The sequence below is a fragment of the Serinus canaria genome, chromosome 11 (assembly GCF_022539315.1).
Source record: "Serinus canaria isolate serCan28SL12 chromosome 11, serCan2020, whole genome shotgun sequence".
Lineage (NCBI taxonomy): Eukaryota > Metazoa > Chordata > Aves > Passeriformes > Fringillidae > Serinus > Serinus canaria.
Window position 1 is genome coordinate 10,201,361 of NC_066325.1, and position 25,929 is coordinate 10,227,289.

A 25,929-nucleotide genomic window follows, 5' to 3' on the forward strand; every position below is an offset into this window, starting at 1 on the left:
AAAACCAGAGATTCACTAGAGCTTGTTCATAATGACCGTAATGACTTCTTTCCAAACCAGAAAAGTAGCATTATCTTGCAAACTGGCTATAAAGTCACTTTTCTTTTTCCCTTCAAGTTTCAAAACATCTTCATGCTAATTAAGTAAAAACAGTAGAGTCATAGTAGTGGTTATTGGTTAGATTGCCTAGAAACAAAAAAGTATTATTTTCATAATAGTTTTGCCCTCAGTGTATTTTCAGAACCATATTTTATTTTTTTCTGCTCGCAGTATCATTTGCAAGAGACCTCAGTTCAGAGTCCATGATCTAAAATACTAGATTGTGTCATGGAGATCTTTTTGGTCTTCTGCTCTTAAAGAGAAATGCTGTTGCTGTTTAATAGCCCAACTCTTTTAGTCTCTGCCAGCCTGTTGACATGTGGTAACTCTGAAATAGAGTATAAAATGCTCGCATCAGGTGTTTTTTTGTGCACATATATGCACCCTTGTGCCATAAATGTGCAAAATTCTTTGGTGAATGGTCTGTTATTAGATGTTAAAACTATTATCTTCTAAATTCTTTATTCTGCCCATGAATTTGCTGTAAGTTTTGGTTTGTGTTTTCCCTTTCTGGAATAATGTATATATATATGAAATATGCTTTTGTGAAGAAGGACTGAATTTCTGAAGTGTGTAAATATGCAAATGTGCAATCATTTAAGTGCATTTAAGCAGACAACTAACTAGCATTTAAATAATGAGTCTTTGTGTTGGTTAATATGGTCTCTAAATTCAGAACTCTTTTTCTGCCTCAACAGTTAAAATTAACAGAAAAACTGACCCAACTATTTTAAAACTAAAGGAATTTTATTTTTCCTTTCAGAAAAAATGTTGCTATTTCTTTCACTGTACAAATGATGGTTTAATTTCTGCTGGGAGTTAATAATACTCTTTGTAGTTGTGTTACTGAGGGAGAAAAGTTTAAAATCTTCAACCACAAATTTATTTTTTCTCTTGAAGTGTGGAATGCCTATTTCTTCTCTCACCAGAGGCTGCTTCTTTTTCCTATTTTGAAGTAACATTTTACACTCATGTGCAGAAGAAAGTAGGCATCATTATGCAGTTTATGCACGTTCATATCTTTATATTTTTCCAAATGGAAATACTTTTGTGAATTCTGTCCAGTCTGTGTCGTAACTAAGAGTTTGCAATGTTTTTGCTCTTGCTCTGCAGATCTTTTTATCACTGGTATAAAAAGGATATGGAGAAACCAGTTTATTAACATAAAATGAAATAAAAAGTAAGTTCTCATTAAGTATTGGGAGCTGATGTCTTTTCCCATTGCCTTAAAAGATAAAAGGAGCACTATAAAAGTGTTTTCTAACTTTCTTTAGACATTAGAATTTGAAAGTGAAAGCACAGTGAATAAAGATAACAGCAGTTAAGTGTCATTATTTTGGTTTGTGTTCTGAATTAAGAATATCCCAGCTGAAAGCAAAATGTTTTAATCAAGCAAAGAAACTTCTGAAGTGGTTCTCAGGATGGCAGGAGGTGTCCATGGGCTTTTATTTCAACTTCCAAAGGTGTTCCAAAGCCACACAAGTGTATTTGAGAGGTTAAGCATCCATGGTGCTCTATGGTGTTATAGGAACAAAATAAATCCTATTACCCAAAATAAAAGAGAGGTAGATACCTTAAGGGAAGTGCTTTGTTGTCACCTCTACCCTCTGCAATACAAAATATCGGCTTGTCACAGAGGTTGAGACCTTTGTAGTGCATTCTTTCAGGGAACAAATCTGTTTTCTGGCTTTAATGTAAGAGCTGTGAAATGTCTGTATTAGGTAAAATAGAGGTTAAGGCACCTTAAGGGCACTGAATTCTTATCTCTTTTTACTAGCAGGGGTGTCAACATGTACTAAAATGTGATGACCTACTCTCCTCTTTGATAAAAAGGAAAATGACCTGTCTACTGTGGATGGTGATGGAGTTGCCTGGGGCAGATTACATTGTCACCTTCTTTAGTACTGGTGTGTAGGAAAATAAAAAAGGCCAGGATAGTTCTGTTTACCACAGAAGTATTTGACATTTCTAGCCACTGATAAAATGTACTCAGGGGTAGAAAGAAGAAGCTGGTTTACCGTACTAAACAAGGTTATGAAGAAAGGCAGAGATTGTTTGTTGTGTGAGCCCTTGGTATCACAGGATGTATGATCCATATCAAGAGATTCCTTCTGACCCCTTCAGACACTCAGGGTTCAAGCTCTGCATTTAACCCTGCTCTCCACTTGTCCAGGGCCTTTGCTGCACAAAAGGCTGACATGGCTTGAGTCACGTCTTGAAATCCTGATGTACCAGTGGGCTCTGCAACTTAGAGTTCAATCATGGACTTGGTTGATACAAGTAACAATATTTCTTGTATTCTAGAAATAATTGGTGTCCCATTCCAGACCTTTTCTGGGTAGCATTCCAGAGCATTTATAATTTGTAACAATTAATTTGGAAGTCGTTAGTCATTGCCTATTGCTGTGTGTGATGAAATATATATAACTTAGAGAGTTGATTTAAATTGCAGAGCTGGAACATCTCAAACTGTTAAATGAACTTTAAGCTTTAATTAATACTTCTGTGCAATTCTGTAAAGGAAGGTTTGGTCCCTGCTAATCAGAAACTGGAATTAAGGACAGAGGAAAGATTTCTGTTGCACTCTTATCAATATTTGAGTAGAATGGGTTTCAGCATTTCTTCATGGTTTGCATGATGGCAATGAAATTTAGATGTCTCTTATCTGAGTTCCTTGCATAATAATCTTCTCTCTTGTTCGCATAAATAAATTTTAAAAGTTTTGTTGTTAGAGGTATGAGACTCCAAGGGATGGGAAATCGGCATCCTGTTGTCAAAGAGATACTGGTTTTTATATTGTTTAAAAACTGAAATCTATGCCCAAAATATGCCCAAAATGAGTGAAATCATAAGTGAACATTCATGAGAAAGTGAAAAAGTTTCTTCAAAAGGCCTGGGAGCCTTTTTAAAAGAGCATAAACCCCATAACTTTGGTCTACTTTTGGCTGTTTGCAGGTCAAGCTCATTAATGTATTTTTGGCCTAAAGCTCTAAGTGTTCATGAAGAAGGTAGAAATCTGTTGGTATTGGGTTTAATGTCAATAGAAGATGAAATTTAGAAAATCAATGTTAACTTATTTCAGTCAGGTCAGTGAAGTGTGTCTTGTTAGATCCTGAAAATTCTGACATTATTTTCTTCTGAAGCATAAATAATTAACTTGGTCTTTCCTAATTATTTAGATTTTTTTATAAGGCATGTGAAAGAGGAGATAACTGTTAGACCATCCTGTAAAAAGGGCCTTAAGCTGACAATTATTTTCAACTTCTTGAAATGGTACTTAAGCTAGGGTAATTTTGCCTCAAAAGTCCAGTTTCCTTAGAGTTAGGGCAATGCTGATTTGTGTTTCAAACAATTTTGAGACTGATGAGCTGATTAATTAAATCAAGGTTATTTTAAACTATTGAAAGTATAGCAATATCCATGGAAATATCAATTTAATTCTTCATCTTTTGGTATGGTTATAAACTGATTTCTCTATTAAAAACTGAAAGAACAGTCCAGGGAATTTGGATTTATGAAGTGTTGTAGAATGTCTCTGATTATATCCCAGAAGGTTAGTAGCCAGTTATTGCTTTACAGAACTTTCCTCTTTCAATTTTCAAGTGTTCAGTATTGCATTGGCTCATACTTAACTGCCCATGATTTTACCTGCATTTGTGATTAAAGAGCTTTTAGAAATTTGCATTAACAAGCCCATTTATTTATCATTTTTATTTGTTTGTTTCATAATCAGTGGGAGATTTGATATTGTTTTCTTGTAAATATTTTTATTCCAAGGGATTTAAGTAAAGAGCAGGATATAATCCAGTTCCTAATCCTAATTCAATTCCTATTGCAGAAAAATTGGAGAATGAAGTCAGTAGTGAAGGTGGGCAGTGAAGGAACAGGATAACTCAAGAAAGAGAGACATGCTGAAAGATGATAAAATACTAAGGCAATGAAATATTTTGGGAGGAAGATTAGATAAGGAGAAAAGTAACACAGAACTGAATGATAGAGAATCAATAAAAAGTGATTTACAAAGCCAGACATCTAGTGGATTCCTGTGTAATATTCTAGCATTTATTTGACTGAAGTGTAATGAGTGACTGTTGTGTACTGTATATGTAAGTGAATTTACATGTGTGGTTTGCTTTTTAAGAGATGCTCTTTAGCAATGTAGGTGCATCAAATTTTGTTTAAAGCCAAGTTATTTTTCACTTGGGCATCTGCTAATTCTTGTTTTGTGAGGAGTAGTGAGGGAGAATCGATACTGAGGAAAAAAATGGAAATTTTTTTTAAAGCATGGAGTGTTGGCATAGCTACAAATAATAAAAATGAAGAAAAATCCACACAAATAGTTGTGAAGAGCAGATGACCTGCTCATGCATAAGTACCTGCTGGGCCTTGGCCATTGAGCCCTGTAGAGAGGTACCTGGCTGAAATACTCTGAACTGCTTAGAATGGATTTATTATTCTTAGAAAATCTCCTTTGCATGTGGAATCTTCTCTACTATTGTGGCTCTAGCCTAATCTCTCCTTTCTGATTTAGTTTTGAAATTCTTTGAGAATTCCAAATTTCATCTGTGTGTGCAAAATGGCAGAACTGTGCATGCATAATAAAAGCTCAGTGACTTCTTGACAGTGCCAGTGGTGTGATTAATTCCCTTGCATAATAAATTCAGTCATCCTATGCATATGCAGGGACAATATAAGCAAAGGGGAATGAAGGATCCCTATGGATGATGTCTGGGGGAGAGCTCTTGTCTTGCTCTTGTCAAATATGTTTGTCTCTCCCCAGAAATCTGTCCCCACAGAGTTCTTTCTCCTTGGGCTTTATGCCAGTTGCAGCATCTTCCCCATCTGGTCAGTATCAGGAAGGTGGGCCACACCTCAACCTCTTCCATCACGTGCTGGCAAGTTTGTGTGACTCTTGGTACAGAGGCAGAAAATAGAAGGAAGAAAGCTGGCATTTTCCTAAGGAGCCTTTCTCTAATAACCCCTGGTGTTTGCCACATTGAGTCTTTTCCTGTTAATAATTGCACTCTTTGCAGGAAGTCATGCCAGGTGTTTGACTGAAGCAGTTTTGTATCAGGTGAAATAGTGCCTCATATCCCAAATATCAGGCCTTTGATTGCATTTATTCTTAGGAGTGATCCCAGCTTTTCTTGGGTAACCTTACAGTGTTAGTCAGTTGTGTTTGTAGCATGCTACATGATTGTTTTGTGCTTCTACAGATAATTTCTAGGCATTATTCCATGAACAGTAGTAAAAATATTAAGATTTTTAACTAGGATCACCAAAGCTCTCAAACTAGAAAGTCACCTCAGTCTCTTTACTGACATGATCAGTTGCTCCTGCAGGCTCTAAACTGGGATTATGTGGTGCCTGTAAATATTAACAAGAAGCCTTACAGAACTTCTACTGACAAGCCAGTAGAGCTTTATGACATCTTGCTGGCAAAACTCTGTATGTCATGTTTGTATCTACACACGTGGAAAGGTATAGTGCATTTTTCTAGCTGTAGTTTTTAGGCAGGTATGGTGATTCGATGTCAAGCTGCACATATTTCTGTATCATAGTAAACAAAATACTTGAATCTTGTTAAATTAATAAATCAAGTAGGTTTTGTGTTTTATTAACTGGATAAAATATAATTCAAATTTTGGCTGGTCACCAATGTTTATCAGTGATGAAAAATTACAGATTAGTCTGTGTTTCTATAATCAGACTATTTACACAATGGATATATTGTTACAGTTGTCGTTTTAGTTCTGATAATTACTCAGTATGTCTATTGCCATTTTCTCATTTACAGCTGTTATTGAGCTCCATGTGTAATAGATGGAATTACTGTGCCTACCATTTATTTAATGAATAGCCTACAGAAACATTAGTGTTAATAATATTATCCACTTAATGTACACAACAGTTTATAATATGGATAGATGAATAATGTGTTGCACTGTTTAAATTTTATGGGAATGAGATAAATAGATGTTGTGCATTTTTGTTCGTAAATGTGACGTTAGAGTCATCTGGGGGATTTAAAAAAAGTCAACTCTTAGCAAAGTGATTGCAACTAGTCTGTTATCTAATATAGAAATAAAGTAGTTTAGACTTAAAACTCTTTTTGGGGGGGTGGGATTTGAACCAAGAGGAAATTTTTCTTATTAAAATAAGTGAGAGTATCAGCTGTTCAAGTTCATTCCTGATGGGGATATTCTGCTAACAAGGAGAACTGGGTTGGAAAGCTAACAATTTGGTTTCTTTGCTCAGTAGCAAGGAAGTGTGTGTGGGACACATGTATTAAACAGAATTAACTGAATTCACCAATTTGATAACTATGACATGCAGTTCTGATTAAATAGCAAAAATAGCAGCCTGTATAGTAAGCACAGTCAGGCCTTGCCCCATGCAGGCAGCTTCCTAGCTACTCTTGCTCTTTATCTGCTTTTTTGGCTTAGAGCAATATAGAAAGGTTTGATTTTGAAAGCCTAAGAGGAAAATATTCTCCCTGCCTCCATTTTGAGTAATTTTGATTGTATGAAAGAGGAACTCTTTGGCCTGATTTGTCAGACTTAATAGGGCTTCTCTAAACTGACTCTTCAAGATACTATTTTTGAAAAAGTTGTTGTATTACAGGTAATAAGGATATACTTTGGTTTAATGAAAAAGCACTGTAAAATGAAACAAATATAATTGAGGGGTTTTTTTTTGTTTTTTTTTCCTGAATAAATAGGCACTTAAGGAAATTCTCCAGTAAATGTTATGTAGAAGTTACACTGTTTGAGTCAGAGAATACAAATTTTGAGTTTCTTACAGCAGTATTTAAATTCTTGTATTTTCCTTGCTGTGTTGAGACAAATTTGATAGGTAAAGGTTAATAATACATTAGACCAACTTGTAAGAGTATAAAAGTTAGACAAGCTTATGTGTCCTAAAGCTCAACTGACCTTGCCTAGTGACTCTGGGTGGTCTTACAAGGGACATACCCATGGCTGTTGTAGCCCAATGTATTTTGGGTTAGTTGCCCCCACACCCCCAGAATGTTCCTTAGAGCAGTCAAGCTGTGCTTGCAGACCAGTGAGTCTTTGCTGCTGAAGAGACACAGGTCTTCACTGTTCAACTGCACAGAACTCCGAGGAAATCTGAGAGATGTTGGCATGTTCACTTGTGAATTTTAATGATTTCTTTAATTATAGTTTTAACTCTGTGGCAAATGGTTCAAACTGAGTGTGTACAGAAGATGGTCTGTGCATTTAAATACATCTGAGGGGTTCTGTTACAAAATAAAATACCTACCAAGTCTTTCTGCCATAAGGCTTATGTCCTCATAGCTGTGTATCCATAAATTCCTTAACATTACCAATACTTTGCCATTTAAACACTCTCCATTCTGAGCTACACTGTAGAGCAGGGACTCAGGAGCAGTGACCTGCCAGCATTTCAGGACCACCAGAGGACTGCAGAGAGCTGTCTGGGATTTTAACTCTAGTTCCCCAAAAATACTTGGTGTTTCAAAACAGGTAAAATGCATTGCATACACATGCTTTTCTTCTGGCCAGTTGTGCAAAGCTGTGACTTTCTTCCTTAAAAGAATGTCTTATGTGTTTCTTACTTGGGGCCATCTGTAATTCTATTGCAATGTAAAGTAATTTACTCCCAGCTTTTATGTGATTATTTTCTCAAAAATGCAGAGCTTTCTAGAAGTGCTGTAACATCACACATGAAGAATAGCACAAAATTGATATCTTAGCAGAATAAATAATTTTGATATCTTCAATGTTTTCTCTGGTTACTCTATCAGTTCTTTTCACAGATTTTTTTTTCCTTTTTTGCTTACTACAGAAAAATTACATCAAATGCAGGATAACAGAACACTGTCAAACTAAGAAGGTTTTATATGGACAGCATTAGACAGGAGCAGAAAGATCCAGTGCACTAATAGGCACGCTCACATGAGCTACCTAGTCCATTGACAGTTTCTTCCTTTGTTCTCCCTCTCGACCCACTTTCTGCCAGTGATTTGTGACATATTTTGTAAGAGATCAAATAAGCCCTTGACACCTGATTGCAATGTAGTGCTTGTTTACAGTTGCATTTTTGAAGGACCTCTAGACAAGATGGAAGGTTTAACTTAAAGTAATTAAATTTGCATCTGCTCTGTGACAGGAATTTTCTTATGTGTGTATCCTGTTGAGCAACTTTTACTGTAATTGGCCATGAAGTACCAAAAGAAGGATCCAGGTAGACAAAGTCATTGTTGCCTACTATTAAAATCTGTCATGGTATTTCTTAAGGACTGGCTTGTACTTGGCTTGTGCCATGTTCTTTGAAATATAGTAATGCCTACTTTTCTTTTTTTTTTTTTTTTCCTCTGTTATTTTTAAGGTGGACCCTGACTTGAAACACAAATTAAGCTGAACTTGATGATTAGCATTTTCTATTCACATTTTAAAATCTAAAGAATTATTTTATAGCTGCTTAAAATTCAATATTATTAATTTATATCTGTTTTTTGTGGTTTATTTTGGCCAGATTGATATTGTTGACTTACCTCTGATTAGTGAGATTCCAAGTAGCATACCAGGATGTTCTCCTAATACCAACTGAAGTGGTTTTTTGAGGACCAAGAATTATTTGCATCTTGCATGACCTGTCCTTATGGCTCCTTTTGAGTACAGTGTAGGTTAGAAGAAGTTATTTGCAGCCTACTGACTACAAGGGAGATTAATAGCTTTTGAAAGGGCTGTAATGAAAGGCTGACCCAACTGGCTTTTGTATTATACCTTGTTTATCCTGCTCTCATCTCTATCACCTTTGGGCTACAACAAAATGTAATTTATGTTAGCAGGGCTTCATTGGAGGTGAAAGGTCACATTTTTAATGAGGGTGGCCCTGATTGGGATTCAGGTTTTAAAATGTTGTGTGGTGGAGTACAGTCAACAAAGTCCATGTAAAGAAAACTATTGCAGAAAGGAGTGAGAAAACATTATTTGAGGGGGAAATAAGACCATTTTCTTTTATTTAAAGTTCAACTAGCAGAAGTTAAATAGCTAGGAAAAGGGATTTACCAAAGTATTAGCAATGTAATGCTCAAGTTTAATAAGCCTTTATAATTTTGGCAGAGTGATGAGTTCTTTGTACTGAGAAAAATACTTTGCAAACAATCAATTTCCTCTTATTTTGGTGCTGTCTGCTAAAAACATTTCTCTCTCTCTCATTTCTTTGACTTGAGTGGGACAGAAATGAAATGACCACCTGTGCTTGTTCCAGAGAAAACTTGTCTGTATTTGGAGCAGTTAACTATAATACCCAACTGGGTTTGAGTTTTCCCTTTAGAAGGCAAATTTGCCTTATGTTCATGAGATTGAGCAGTGGTGGCCATTAGTGGTATGCTTTAAAAACTATCTGCTGTATTTTTGTTGAATGGTGTTAATGTTAGAACTCACTAAGTGACTTACATAACCAATGTTAGGAAACGTGCATTTTCTCATAGGAGCTGAAATTTTTTTAAGATAGGTTAAAACTTTAAGAGAATTCTAGTCAAAAGAAGTTTAGCAGGTACCTGGGGAAGTTTTAGGGTATAAGCATCAAAGTAGTCAATTTGAAAGAAGTTCTTGGATTTGGGTTTTCAGCATTCAAATTCTTACCCTTTGTGACTGGTGCTTGCCATGAATCTCACTCCCCTCTTTCATTTATCTGTGTTGTTTGTGAGTGACAAAGTGCTTCAGTTATGTTCAAGAAAGGAATGGAAACACATTAGGGATTTTGAATTTCTTTACTTTTTGTGAAAACAACTTCTAACCTGAGTTTAGTTCAAAGTTGGCATAGAGAAGAGTGGTGGAAAGAGCCTCTTTGGTTCTTTACAGCCAAATTATCTTCCATGGAGACACAGATTATCAAAGTGCAAGCTTTTATAAATATATATTTTTTTTAACTGTATATATAAACTGTGCAACAGTAACCCCTATGAAAAACCATGATGCCCATAGGATTCACCTTGTGAATGAAAGTTTGGGAGGGCTGCAGGTTAGATTGCAAAAGAGCTGCAATACTTTGAAGAGGTGCTGATGTCAGAAGCTTTTTCCCCCCAGTTTTGGATTGTTTTCTGTGTATCATGCTGCATCATAACTAAATATTGGCTTGTGCCCCTATGTGATAGGAACTCTTTATTCCATGGTGAAGCAATCTTCTGAGGCCCTCAGTTCAAACACTGGGTTTCCTTTCCCTCTCCCCAACACTCCCCACTCCTGTAGCTGCACTTGACTCTTTGGCAGAGGTCAGCCTTGCTGTGCTGCTCTTGCAATGCCTCTCCATCCCAGTCCTCCCTTCTGCCCTGCCACAGCACTCCCCTGTGCCTGGGCTCCTGCTGTCTCTTGCCAAGGAATAGAATCACACTGTGCTTTAAAGCAACACAATGTTGGGATTCCCCTTCTTTTCATCCGTGTCAATAGGTCTCGAACTATTAATGCAAATCTTCAAAATGATTCTTTTAAATTTACACTTGTTTTACATTCTTTTATAATTAAATTTTAGTGTTGAAAGAGAAGAAAGGAATAGAAGTTTTTGAAGTGATTAAATATTAATTTTATTCACATTTAACCCTAATTTGCATTAAGGATGTTAACTGAAAGGCAGATCTTTTGAATCCAACATTTTCATTTCCTTTTAGCCTCATTGATGAACAGATCTTGTAATATAAAGTGTAAGGGTCCACTGGGATAGAAGGAATAATTGTGCAGTCTTGTACTTTTTAGGATGGTCTGTTTGTGATGCTTACTGTTTCCTAACAAAATAAACAAAAATCAAATTAAAAAATATTTTTTTTAAACTAAAACTGAGATTTGAAACAAAACAACTGCTAGAGAGACTGTTCTGCTTGAGGACTCTGATGATTCTTTTTGTCTGTCACAACAGGACTTCTGTGACTTAGAAAGCTGATTTCTGTAATGTTTTAATGGAAGTTATATCAAGGGTTAATATTGGTGATGAAATCTTTTATGACATATCAGATATCTATCTATCTATATCTATATCTATATATATATAGATATATGTATTACATGCAGGGCTGTGAATTTAGGTAAATACAAAAAAAATTGGGCTGCATGCAACTACAACTAGGTGTGAAATTGACCACTGATGTTTGTTTCCTTTCAGAATATTAAATAAACCACAATGCACTCAGTATCTTTCTGTTAAAAGCTACAGTTCCTACCTGAGAGTTCAGGAAATGTAGATTTTCTTTCTTGGATTTCAGTTGCTTACAGAACCCTGGATAAAAGTTCAGTCTTGGTGTAGTAAAACTGCTGCAGGATTTTGGGTGCATTTGGTGCTAACACTTGCACAAGTAAAAGCCTGCAAATGATACAGGTCTTTGTGTTGTGTTTAATAAATCATGGGACTTTGAAGAGTCTTTGAGAAGTGGGGCCTGCATGTGACTGAGCAGCAGTCATGAATAAGTGTTATCCTCAAGTGGATCTAGCAGACAGTAATAGATGCTTGAACAGACAATGTGAGCCCTGAGTGAATGATGGTAACAACATTAAATATTTACATATAGCAAAAGCATTTTGACAGCAGAAAAGAGGCTGTCTCTGCAGCAAGGTGGGTAAACCCCAGTGTGATATAGTACACCTTTCTATAGGACAACTTTTTATTAATAACTAGCAGTGTTTCTCTGTAAGACTGATATATGATCTACTGTCATACAGAACAATTTTCAAGACTTTATTGGTGTAATCTCCAGCTGCCAGTATCACTCCATACCTGCCATAATGCAAAAACAACTACTCTGTTCAGAAATAAGAATTGATAATTGAATAATAACTAAATGGTTAATATTAACCAAAGTTGATTTTAACCTGTTACCAAAAGCCCAGAGTCACTCTACTTTGCCTTACCTCAGTTTTGCATTGAATTTTCCAACATAGGAGCTGTCTGGAGAGCTGTGTCCTAAAGAATGTTGTGCTGTGGCTGTGCCTGAAAGAGTTGATGAAAGCAAGGAGTCCTCCTGCCCTCTCCACTGCTGAGCAGTTTCACAGGAGTAAATCCATTTTATTGATTCTGGAGTTCTTGAAGTGCAGGATTTTTGTTTATGTGCCCTTGTTTTGTTTTTCAGGGAACCTGCAAATTATGATTGTAGAGCAGTTGGTATTCCTTGCACTGGACTTGTTAAAATAGGTAATGCTTTATTCACACATAATTTTAAAAGGAAATTACTTTACCAGAAGCATAGGATAACAATTTTTATACTGAGGAACATAGGAATTTTCTTAGAGGTTTTTATCCTTCTAAATGCAGTTCAAAAACCTTTCACTTGTATGAAAGAAATAAAACAATGGTGATAGTAAGTTGAATTTTTAAAAATACTGTCTGAAGCTTGTATTGCTATGATGAGCCTGCTTGCATTTAATGATCTGTCATATCAGGTAATTAAAACAAATTAATATTGAAAATGAACTAAAATTGAGTGCTGTCAAGCCCCTTTTTCATATATTCACTTTCTTGTCACAGCAAAAGAGAGCATCGTTCTAGATTGTGTTGCTTTAAATAACCAGTAAGGTTGGTTTTTGTTTTGTTTCAATATTTTAGAGCAAAAATAATTCTTTGGAAGTGGATAAGGAAAACTTATTTTTGAAAAGTTGCTTGGCAATTCCTTTCTTAGCACTGGCTTCAGCCACTGGGGTTATCCAGTCAATGTCCATGAGTAATCAGCATCATTTGAGAATATGAATAACTGTGAATATCTGGAATATCTAAGGCATATGGCCAGTTGGGCTTTGGTCAGTCAAACATTTCTTCAGCTATAAGGGCAAATACATTTTTATAGCTTTTAAGGAAAGAATCTTAATCCTATGGAGGAGAGGGCTGGTATATTGCAAGAGGGAAAAATGTTATATTCCTGCAAATATGTGAATGATATGCTTTGCAAAAGGAATGTGACAGAAATTTCATGTGGTGTGTTGTCTTCTTGGAGGAGTTTTTCTTTGGGGGAAAAACTTTTGCAGGTGATAGCTGTTCTGAGGAGCATTCCTCTGTGGCTGTGAAATGGATGTGGGCTACAGAGCTGGAATGTGGATGACCTGATGCCAGTGGATGTGAGCTGAGATGTTTTGAGTGGGGACTGCATTGAAGATAAACCCAACTGGGCTCATTTCACTGTCTAAAACTTGAACCATATTCCTTGTTTGTTTCTTGAATATCAAGAATTGGAAATTATGCAGCATTTACATTTCAGATTGAATCTGGAATCTAGAAAGCCAGCATGACCCTGGCTTCAGGGGGCAGCACATCTCTGGATCCTTAAGAAACAACACCTGTTTTGGAGTAGATGATCTATGTGTGTTTTTCAAGGCAACTACTAGTTTGGCATCTTTTTGATTAAAACTTCTGACATGCTGATCAGGAATTACTCTAGTTTAAATCCTTTTTCTTTCTAACACATCCTCTGTGTTAGAAACAAGGATGTATTTTTGTAAAAACAATAAAACAACAGGGTCTTAAAAGCTTGATGGTCAGTGACCATCCAACTTTGGACTATTTTGTTCATTGCTTTGGTAAACAGGGGGTTGAACTTGGTTTTTGCTGATAATGCTGCCTTTGTGTTGTGGTCTCTACACTCTCACCATTTTTCATTGCTTTGTATCAGCACATCTTCCCTCCCATCTGCTCATTTGAGCTTTCCAAGGTGTCAGAGCAGTGAAAGTGCTCCAGAAAGTACAAACATTTTCTTTGAATCTGGAAGGGCAATTTGAGAAGCCATGAGCAGAATTCTGTATGATGCATAAGGAACAAATTTGTCTTCCTTTTTTAACTTTGTATTTAAAGTAGGAACAATGTTGATTCTTGTGGCAGCAGTTTAGGTCCTAAAGTAGGGTATAGATTCAAATACTAAAGTGTATTTACAGTAAAGGTTTCCAAACTTAGAGTTACAGTGGGCTGACCACTCCTCCCATTTGGATTTCTGAGGGTTTTTTAGCTGTATTTCTGCACTTCACATCATAACTGTATGCCTAATACAATGGAAGGTTTAGTCCATGTGGTCATATTGTCCTAATTTAACCATCAAAATGAGAATTCTAGCTTCTTTCATCACACATAATTTCAGGGTTTTCTGATGCAGATACTTAACTGAGTAAGATTCTGTGTTCATCATGTAACACCCAAGGTCTAGACCATATAATGGTCAGGACCTGAGAACATACAAAACTTTACTGCAGTTTTATATTTCCATTTCACTGAGTTTGTGGTGGGGAAATTAAATTAGACAAACTCCTCAACTGTCAGTCTGTTGCAGCCTGAATAATGTTTTCATGAGCAGTGGTTTGAAAGCTGTTATTCCTTCTCTTCATTCTCACCCCTCACACTTCTTGCGGCTTCAGAATGAGGAGAAATCATTTTTAAAACAACCTCTAAGCACCTTGTGATACAAGTTATATTTCAATCAGAGCAGATATTTGGTGTCTTTCTGTCGTAGTAACTCTGCCTGGTGTGGTTTTTTGATTTTTTTTCTCCTTGTTTTGTAGTATGCAATTCTACATACACTAAAGTACATTATTTTTGCTTAGTTTAATGAAGCACATGAAATTGTGAGTCATGAGATTGAGTCATGGCAGTTTAATGCCAGTAATAGGAAGCAGCTTGGTTGAGGGTGATTTTCTGCTGAAATTAGTACTATAAAGTATTAATAAATTGCTATTCATTTCATGATGATAGATGTGGGGTGCAGATGTAGCATTTTTAACTTATTCATCAATATATATAGTGTCCATAAATAAATGCTGTCCATGTGGTGAATGGCTAGAGAAATAGACTTCTTCTTGCCTTTTCCCTTTAAAATGTTGTGAAATAAAAATGTAGGAACTAATGGCAGGGATTGTACTAGCATCCTTTTTTGCAATCTATGCTTTTAACTTGATCTAAGCATGTAAGTGAATCTTTCTGCTTGGTAGACAGTTGTGCTGGTATTCACACATTAATTTATATTCATTATGAAATGTATTTTAACCTTTTCATGGCTTTCCATGAGCGAGGTTGTGCTGCAAAGTTTAGTTTGTTTGCATAAACTTCAACACTGAGCTGCAACACTGATCAGCAGAATAGAATCAGGGTAACAGAGATGGGGGATGGCTGCTACTCCATTGTAATGACAATAAATGTGATGGCAGGAGTGCACATAGTGTCAACATGCAAGCAAGGAAATGAAGAATGTGCAACTTTGCAGGCTCTAGTACACTTTATTAAGCTGTGAAAGCACTCCAGATAAAAATAGTAGTGATAAGAGTCCATTTAAAAAATAGGGGGGTACAAAAAAATTTTTAATTGATGAAATATTTTCCTAAAATCAATGATAAAAACTGTCTAAAACTTCCAGTGCATAGTATAGGCTTTAAGATACACTGGCTTGGACAGTAGCAGCGGGCTGTAATAAAACTGTGTGTAAAACGTTATCAGCTAAGGGCACGTGTGTTGGAGGTATGAAGGAAGAAGATTTCCCCCTGCCCCCGCTGTGTCGGGATTTCCCTGGCATGGAGGGGCGCTCCTGTCCCGTCCTGTCCCGTCCTGTCTTGTCCTGTCCCGTCCTGTCCCGTCGTGTCCCGTCCTGTCCCGTCCTGTCTTGTCCTGTCCCGTCCCGTCCCGTCCCGTCCCGTCCTGTCCTGTCCTGTCCCGGGCCGGGCGCGCTGCCGCCGGGCGCCGCTGGGTGGCGCTGCAGCACCGGCCGTGCCCGCGCCGCGCTCGCTGCGGCCGGCCGAGTGTCGGGGTATGGTTTATCGGCAAAAGGGCACGGAGAAATGCGTTTAATGTATTCATCTCCGGCCCAGGCAGCCATTGAATGCCCTGCAACATGCCCTCTCACAGCTCTGGCCTGTTGACTATGCTTATTTGGTGTAATAATTAGCAGAAATTCTCGCTAACAGCGGTACTTACCAACACCTCGCGTTTTCCTCTGTGTTTTTGTACGTGATGGATTGTGCATTCTATGAATAAAGTTAAGCGGGTCACAGCCTAAGCCCTGTACAACACAGCTATTTTCTGCACAATAGTTCTGAATAGATATATATTAACTCCTTTTTAATCCCCGTGGTGTGTAATGCAAACAAATTCGAGTCTTTTTGCAATAGGCTATTGAAAACTTGTAAGCACGGAACACTTAACTTGTCAACTTAAAGAACAAAAAAAAAAAAAAAAGAGAAAGAAAGAAAGAAATGAAATGAGGAGCTACAGAAAGTATAGTACAGTATCTGTTACCAGTGGCTTCAGGAGCCTGTTCTAGTGCTTCATGAGGTTTGGTACAGCTCACTGTCCCTTGCTCTAGAGAAACAGTTCTCATCTCTTAAAGGTGATCTCTCTGCTGCTGTGATGCTCAAAGTTCATCTGCTTGGTATGAAAGGGAGGGAGCCTGAGTTAAACAGTACTTGAGGTTGTTTGCACTTTCCTAGCTAGAAGTGGTTGTGATGGAAATAAAAAGAAAAGGTTCCTGAATAAATGCTGTGGGCAGGGATCCGCATCATGGTTCTTTCCAAATGCAGGGCCTGATGAAGTTAAGGGTTCCCAAAATTATTAAGTAACTCTAGTCTTTTTATTTCAGCTAAACTCCTAAGTAAAAATTTAGTGGAATTCTTATGTAATGAATTTGCTCAACTAGCAGTGGTTTGAGGCATATTTCACATGGAAGTTCAGCTCTGCATGGAGACTATCAAGCCTTTGTCACTAGTTTAATTGGGAATTGCAGCATGTGTAGTGCCAAATGTGGGTCATAAGCTCTTGCAGTTTTCTGTTATTTAATTTTAAAATCCTCCCTTTGAATATTTTTTTAAATCCTACATTGTTCTTTTTTTTTTTTTTTTTCATTCAGCCCTTCTTGAATTCTAGTTACTGCTGAAACATTTCCATTGTAGAAAGGGAAGTAATACAGCATGTTAAGCCAGCAAATAAGAACAAAGGTGGGTTGGCAGCTTTCTTTTAATGTCAATTCCTTGCCCTCAGCCTTCCTTATTAATGCAACTGAGCTGCTGTCACTCAGATGGTTTTACACAGACATGCAGGCTATGTGTCAGAAAGGGTGGCCTAGATTTTTTGAGTTTCAGGTTGAGAGTACTCCAACATACAAAACCACTGTATCAATTTATAAACTGGTTGGCTCCATCCTTGTAGGCATTCTGAAGGAAGTGAAATTTATTGTTGTCTTTGACATATCCTCTAAGGAAACAAGAGAGTTTAGATTTTAAGGTGTCTGCAGTATTTTCAGTTGGATGGAGGCTTTCCTATGTGCCTTTAAAATTATGATTGCTCAGAACAATCCTTCTCTTTCTCAAGTTGTACTTCCTCATTAGGATTATTTTTTGTGTGCTTGTATCTCTTTACATGAAAGATTTTTGTTTGCTCACTGTTCTTATACTTGTACTTATTTACTGTGGGCTTTTTTGATAATGCTTTTATCATTAGATTACAATATCACATGCAGATATTTACTTAAAAATACAATCAGAAGTTATTTGGTGCTTTTTTTCTTTATTGAGTCATTAATGGATTCAGTTTTGATTTTCCCCACACAGTTCATTGAACATGTCTGCATTTTCATATCAGCCTGCTACAGCATTAGTATGTAGTGGATCAGTATGGCTGCCCCTCTTCTTCCTTTGTTTAGACAACTAATCCAAGCCATTCTAGAGTCAGTACTCTTGGCAGGAATTGTTTATTTATTAAATTTGGCAAAGAAACATGCAGTAGTGTAAGGAGAGTTGAAATGGTTGAAATCTGGAATGGTCCTCTATGTGCCAGCCTCTCTTTTTCACCTCCAGAAATCCAGCCGGTGTTTGAGAGCAGCATGGAGAAGGGAAGAGATTATTTTGAAAAGATTTGTTATTACTGTACTACTTCACATTCTCAAAATACAGGCAGAGGTAGCAGCAGGATTATTCAGAATATCAGACCAGTTGGAAATGTTCGTGTGTGGGAAGAAAGGACAGGCAAGAGTTTTCCCTGAAAAAATGTACAAGGAAGATTTAATAATTTTAATGCATTTCTATTTTGAGTCCTGCTCTGCAAAATAATACCTGAACATTGCAAGTGAGGGGGAAATTTAATGAGAAATAAGGTCTGTATATGCAAATAATAGAAATGAAAACTGAAAATTAAGTATTAGCCTTTTCATAAGTCAGAATAGCTTTATTAAAACAGCGTTATTTGAAACTGTTGGAGTTCTTAAGTTTGTTCAACAAACATATTCTTAAGCAAAATGTTGATTTGCATTATGAAATTTGCCTGGATTTGGCACAAAGAAAATGTCTTAACAGAGATTTCCTTCTTTCAGAGCACATCAATGTTCTCTTGTATTTTACCTCTTAGTGTACCCTAACATTATTTACATTGTGCAAAAATGGCTTAAGAATAAAATGTGAGTAGCCTTTCTTTTAGCTGTGGTTTTTTACCCTTTTGATAGTGCTGTAAATGTTCTCAGTACTGTGAAATTCAGATCCCAACTAACTCCTGGTTTTTGGATTCTGAGCCAATAGAGAATTTCTAACACCAGGGTCTCCTGGTTCACTGACCACTGGTGACTGGCAAAGTGATAAATCAAAACCAAACTGAGGAATGAGATGCATCTACCTTTCAGTCAGTGTGGCTCTGCTGCCTCCAGTTTATTTAGGCTGTATGTGCAGAAGTTCTTAAAGAAATAGGAATGATTCTTTGAAGTCTGATGGTCTAAACAGTTTGGGAACCACTCATTTAGAAAAACTTCCAGACTTGATATAAGAAAAAATTCCCACGAGGGAGAATTCAGGTTTCACAGAGGTGTCTTCTCCAATCCTTAATTATCCTTTCTTTTCAATTGTGCTCCCTGTTTCTGGTCTGAACTTGTCCAACATTTCAGACCCTGAATTTTGCCAATTGTTGGCTGCCAACTTAACATTTAGATGTTAGCTTTCTGTTCCCCATGTGGCTTATTTTGGAGACTGTGAACAAAGCAAAACCTTCAAGCTTCAAAATTTACCAAGTCTCAATTGTTCACTATGAGATGTTTCTTTAAATGACTTTTGTTGAAAAAAATCCCTTTTTCCCAGCAAACTATATAGCAATACCTTTCTTTAATTTATATGCCAAAATTCAATCCAACAGTATTTCATTGTTAGTTGTCTTATTGCAAAGTTGACTCAACAACTGTAGTATTTAGGTTTTCTAAGTGAGTGTTTCCATCATTTAACTGATGGTGTAGTGCATGCAAAGTTAGGAAATTAGTATGTAATAAATACAAACCAATGTCTGTGCCTTTATTACAAGATTTTATGACTCTTAGAATCATAAAATACCAGGTTGGAAGGGGACCTCAGGGATTCTCTGGTCCAGTAGTGTAAAATGTTACAAATTGCACTGCACGTGACTGAATACACTCATCTTAATTTTATGTTAAATTGATGTGCATAATGTGATCTCTAATTTTTATATCCCTTAAAATACATTGTTAAGTGATGCAACTGTATTAACATTGTTCTCCTGTGTGTCTTCAAATCTGAATTCTCAGTTGTCCCATCATTTGGGAAAGATGTTGAGAGTGAATTCACTGTAACCATGATTACACATCAGTGATGGTTACCTCTAAATTGTTTTGGGGAGAGGAGGAAGAATTCCACAAAGCTTCTGCTCGGGGCCTCCTCTAGTGAGAAATGTTGGAAGGAAAATTTGAGTTTATCATGTCCTTGAAAAGGGCAAAGCACAGAGATGGAAGAGCAGAGGCAAGAAGCATGAGGCAAGAAGTCTGGTGCTGCTTCTGCAGCAGGAGCCCAGGGAACTGGCATGGCCCCTCCATTGGTGCATTTTTTGGCAGTGATTTTGTTAATTGTGGCACATACTCTCAAGAATTATCTTGTAAATGCCTCCTTTAAAATATACATCACCTCCTTTAAAATATACATCACCTGTGCCTGGTGAAATGTGGCTAACAGAAAATAAAGTGTTCCTGTAATACATTTCCTTTTATCTGTATGGCTTTAAACCATCTTCCTGTCTTTTCATTCTGCAGTGAAGAATACAGTTATGCATTCTGCAGATAGGTCCATATGATATCTTGGAGGGCTCTAAAGGACTTCAGATTTCACAAGTTTGTAAGTGCTTTTAGACTTTCATAGTGCTTATTGTGCTAATAAAACTCTGGAAAATAATTTGGTTCTCTAAAAAATACCAAGAATCAACAATTTTGTAATGGCCTGCAAAGATGTTCAAACACTGTGTAATGGGCATGACAGCTACAGTATGTGAAATTTAATGCTCTAGCTCCTTATTGATCTTCCTTGTAGCCCATTGCATGGCACATGCATTTGCACTTAACACCTGCTCTTTCTGCATTAACACTATCTTCTGCACTGTCACCAAGGGCAGGCTAGAAGCTGCATTTGTTGCTAACCTGAAGTATTTAAGGAAACATCTATATTTTTTTTCATATCCTTTTTACTTCACTTTTGATTGCTTTATTTTCTGGGCAATATTTTAACACTTGATTTTCCCCCTCTCCCCTTTTTAAAGTGTTCTTATTAAACATTGGTTGCTTCTACCACTACGTATCTATATATTGAGACCAGCAGTCATGCCAGGCTTGTTATTTTCTGGAAGTGATGAAAAGCTGCAAGAAAATTTAGTTTATCTTTGTTTTGCTGGTAGTTCTGAAAAATTGTATCAGTGTGACCTGCCAGTGTTTGTGTTGGAAAGTTCTTTGTCTATATGTGCAGAAGTTATGAGCCTGTTGCAAAGGTTCTAAATCTACATTTTGAGCTGTCAGTCCTTGGGTTTCAGTTTGGAGATCCTTGTCTGTTCTGTGGTTATTGGTCAGTGTGTTTGCTCTTTGTTGCATTATTTAGATATTGAATCCCAGTGAGGTTTGTACAATTCCACATTGCAGATATGCAATATTTCCCAAAATAAGGTGGAGATTCTTAATGTTTCTTTCTGTTTCCTTGAGGCCTTCAGGGATAAATAGCACCATGTCAGCATTATTTTCCATTCTTGAGCATAATATGCAAGTATATATATAAGATCTAGTGCCATGTGTCCTGCTAATAGATTTCCATGGGAGTGAGGAACCATCACGTTATTAGAACATGAAATGAGCAGCAACACCAAATGTATCATTGTTGTGATATTAACCCTTGTTATAGTTTTTATTTTATCTGTCTTTAACCTTTGTTCAATCTTGTCTGTCAAGTACTGGTGCTTAGTATTTCACAATTGGTCAAACCCCCTTGATTTCTTGGGACTGGGTGTGTAGGGGTGTTTTCCTGAATGGTGCAGAATCAGTTATTGGTAGCAGTCACTAAGGGTTCTACCTCCTGACTCTTTGGGGATGAGCTGATTAAGAATTGCTAGATTAAGAAATCTGGTCTCAGAATCCATTGGCTATCTTTTAGAAACTATGCAAACAGTGACATGCAGACATGCCTCAGTGTCCTTATCTGTTCATAAGGATTCACAGCCATGTTGGGCTAAACACTGTCCTAACTGTGTTTCCTTCAGTACATGTGTGATCTTGTGTCCATATGTATAAGAAACTAAGAACTGGAGATTTGGTTAGAATTTGATAATTTCAAAGTTTGAATGTTTTTACTTTTCCCCTAATACATAGAGCTGACCCATTTGTTACTGGTGCCTGCTGCAAGAGGATGCACAAATGCTAGTGATGTTATCAATGTGCTTGCAGTGATGGTTGGAGAAGTAGAAGTTTATTCAGAATTATACAGAGGAGCCTTAGGGACATTTTGTCAGCCCAGTGTCTGTGTTTGAACTATTTATTACTTCATATTTTTGTTATGATTCCTTACAGTGCTAATCCATGTGTGACAAATCTACAGTCAGCTAGGTAAGGAAATTGCCAGTTCTGTTCCATTAACAGCCACTGGCCAAAGGAACAATGTTCCTGTAGGTTAAAACAACAATTAAGGGGCCCTTAACACTTCAAGATGGGGAAAGAGGGGATACTGGCAGCAGACATTTTCACACATTGCTAAGCTGCTTCAATGCATAAATTAACTCTTAGTTCAGTTACATCAATGGAGTGTGCTGTGCATGTGCATGACTGGTCTGTGTGTGTGTGAACCAAAACCTGGGCCTGTTGATTTATGAGAAAGGGTAGGAGAGGTTGAAATTAGTAAGCAAAGCCTAACAGTACCTTGGCAGCAGAGAATATCAAACAGTCTTTGTGACAGCCACTCACAGATGCTGATGTAAGACCTGAGGTCTTGGCATGGCAGTGGATTGTTCATTACGTCATTTTTTTCATGCCCAGGTCACTTGAACTGCATTTTGTTACTTCTGTAGCTGGACCTGTTTGTTCAGTGGAAGAACAGGATTCACTGCAGTTACATTAATTGACAAGTATAATTTATTGTAGTATAATTAGCAAGTGGATATGTGGGGCATGAAATATTACTAGACCATCATAGATATTTTTAATATGAGCTTATATAGAATAATAATAATGATAGTCATACATATTTTTGCCCTTCATTTAAAAACGTTTTTGATTTATATTAGGGGGGCAAGGAGATCAGCTTGTAGTATGCAGGGTGGTACAGTATGGTCAAATGTCTACCAGTATTTTTGGGAGGCTGTATTGTCAAATGTGGCACAGACAAGGTTTTTGCTAAGTCCCAATTGTAATGAAGAGTTGACTAGCAGTATAACATTTTCATGTCAGTAAATGAGGCTGTAAAATTGGCCAGTCCCTTAAGATCTTTTGATGAGTAGAGTTTACAGAAATAATTTGAAGAAAAAAAAGTCTGAAATCTAATATATGTGATAATGGAGAAATAAAAGCTGTAATGGTACATTTAGGATGTATTTTTTATTACTCTAGGTTCATTTCTGACATAACTTGTTTTAGTGAACCACTTGAATGATCTTGGTAGCTATGAAGTTTTAATAGCTAACACTTGGAAAGCCTTGTAGTTTAAACAAATGTCAACTTCAAAATCACATTCCTTCCTTAAGAAACTATCCCAATTTTATTTTTTATAAAAACCCATACATGTGAAAGGCCATTAGGAGGTAATGTTTTAGAAGTTCCTGTAAAGTGGTGACTTTTTTCTTGATGGAGTCTTAGTACTGTGTCACAAAATTTTTGCTTTATGTTTCATCCTCATCCTTTATAAAATTTTTTATTAAGCATTTTAGAGCACTGGCCCTCTGCTACATGCAGGATTTGATAGAAATCCCTTTTACTAGAGTTCATTAAAGAGAAGAATGAAAGAGAAGCACAAGCCCTAATGGACATTCTTATGTTGGTAAAAATGGTAAGGAAGGAGAGATTTTTGAGAAACCAAAGGTTTGTGTATGAACTGTGATTCAGATCTTTCTTTCATGACAATAGGCATTCTCAGGCATTCTAAACCTGGTAACCTTTTGGAAAACAAAAGACTATTGGGAAAAGCTGTTGGAGAAGGAGGTGCTACTTTCTTATGCTTTCAATAGTGGCTCTATTTTTATGATCTATCCCTGAAATTTCTGCAAAACCATTGGGCTTGTTTTTAAATGGTTTTTAAAACCATTTTAAAAACAACCAAACAAATCAATTGTTTTACTAGTTCTGGTCACAAGTAGTCTCAGAAGTGTAAAAACTGCAGCAGACGGTTAGCAAACTTTTTAAGATGAAAAATTGGGCAGTGTTTTAAGAACTTCTGATGAAAAGAGTTGATGCAGAGGAGCTGTTGTAGGCTGGGAGTGGAGTTGATGTTCCAAAGCTGCCACACCATCCTCTCTGCACTGCCACATCTTTGCTGTGTTTCTGTTACTGCTCTTGCTCTGTGACAAAGCACCACATCTCTTTCCAGGAAAAATAAGCAATTACATGTATGGTGATTGAGAGATTCCAACTATTAATATTCCACTTGCTGAATTTTACGACCATCTCATTAATAATCTCATTTATTATTAATTAATGAGCAGAGATTCATGTCTGCAGAATGTTCATGGCACACGCTAAAACTGGGCAATTGTGTTTCTGATCCTCACTGCAGAGTCACCTGAAAAAGCTCCACTAACTCTCACAGCAGCCCACAAAATAAGTGTTTGCAGAGGTTTTTGCCTTTCTGAAGGCCCAAGATGAACACTTAACAAAGTTTCTAAAGCAGTGCAGTGTGTGGTGACAGGGATGGTGCATATCAAATTGTCTTTCATGTCTTGGCATCACTAATGTCTGTGTAAAAATCACATTGTTTTTTAAAACATTAAAAACATAATCTTGCTATCTGAATAAACTGTTACACTGTGGATAATTTTTAAAATTTAAAAATCAGATCTAGGGAAATGCCTTTTAAGAAGCCTGACACCTTCAAGTAAAGGCATTTTTTTACTGAGGGGGTTATGTGTTTTTACTGAGGGGGTTATGTGTTTGGAGAGCCAATAAACAATGCTTATGTAACACTGCTTAGACTTTCACATCAGCCAGCTGGTATAGCCAGATACTCAGTTTTTCTTTTTTTTTTTTTTTTTTTCCACTTTTTGGGTGTATTAGTGAGTAGCTTGATGTTTTTGACATCTGTGTGACAGCTTCTTGCATAAGAGATGAGCAGCATGTTCCACCACCCAGCTGTGTGTATTAGTCTGCACATCAAGCTGAAGAGCGTCACTTAGCCAGATCTGACAATCAAATGTGAACTACTACTACCTATACACAAGAGTGCATTTTAATGTTGTGTGCTTTTTGCCAAGAGCCTTATACTTGACAAAGAAATTGTCAAAATCTCTCTTCTTCCTGCCTTTTTTTTTCCCCACTGATGTGAGTCCATGTTAAAATATTTTATTTTTTCCCTGCAGTTTAATATGGTTTATCTTACAGATAACAAAGCCAGTTTAATGTTTTCAGCAATTTCATGTAATAAAATTGTGGTAATAGAGGAGTGTAATTGTTTTAGAAAATGCAGGAAATCAGTGTGTCATTTCCTGCCAACTTAATCTGAAGTTTCAATCTGCTGGGTTTCACCAATGACTTCATGTCAACATCCCAACAACCTGTCCCCAAAGAAAAGTGAGGATATAAAGAAATTACAGCTCTAGTTCAGAAATGTCAGTGCTGTTCTTCTCAGGCTTGTTAAGAATTGGTGCTCAGCACATTGTGAGCGTGGAGATGAGTGGGAGTCACCTGCTCTGATTGTAGTTTGACTGATCTATGAACCCTTAAATCCTCTACACTTCCACCTGACTTTGAGCATCTGTTGCCTTTCTCAATGCTTAAATTTGAATAAATGGAATTCATTGCACAGAATGCACAGTTATACTCCATAGTTCAGCTTTCCTTGTTTATGTGTTTGCTATAAGCCAGGTGTTAGTTAATACATGAGATGTTTTCCTGCCTATTTTAAATAGTAGTCCAGAATAGTGAAGATCTGGTTTCACCTTGTTTTGAACTTGGTTTTATGAAAGTGTTAGTCATACCTTTTTATTTACTTACTGTTTCCCTTTGTATTATACCCTTAATATTCTTTTAAAAACAGTATTCTCTTTCCATCTGGTCTTTCTCTTATAAGATAAAACTATTGGGTTATTTCTTGTGCTAGTGTTTATGTAGTTGAAAATATTGCAATCAAAATAAGAATTTGAGTCCGGTTACATATTTAAACATTATGGCAGATACAGTTTTAGGATCTTTGAGTTGCGGGTAAGTTGAAATTTGTTAATAAAGAAAGTTTGTAAAAAGCAATCCTTGCAATCTAAAAGAAAGAAGAAGTAGAGGAAGGAGTTTATTAATTTTCTAGGCCAGAACTTCCACTGTAATAATTTTTTACACTGTGGTTAAGCTGTACTTACATTGAGTTAGTGTTGAGTAGATAAGTGTGAATGGACCTGTCATGGATCAGG

General features: G+C 36.7%; 1 protein-coding gene across 6 annotated transcripts in view; it reads left to right on the forward strand.

Annotated features, from left to right (window-relative positions):
- The window catches only part of FTO (FTO alpha-ketoglutarate dependent dioxygenase), a 222,211-nt gene that overhangs the window by 12,254 nt on the left and 184,028 nt on the right, over positions 1-25,929 (forward strand). The window contains exons 2-3 of one of the 6 annotated variants that reach the window (XM_050978819.1): positions 12,206-12,267; positions 16,943-17,030. The exons of 1 other annotated variant lie outside the window; for it this stretch is intronic. In XM_050978819.1, coding sequence (XP_050834776.1) covers positions 17,004-17,030 — 27 coding nt within the window. In that variant the 5' untranslated portion in view covers positions 12,206-12,267; positions 16,943-17,003. Of the gene's footprint in view, positions 1-12,205; positions 12,268-16,942; positions 17,031-20,101; positions 20,190-25,929 lie in introns of those variants that run through there. 4 more of the 6 variants (XM_050978821.1, XM_050978818.1, XM_030227636.2 and 1 more) reach the window with 4 other exon arrangements.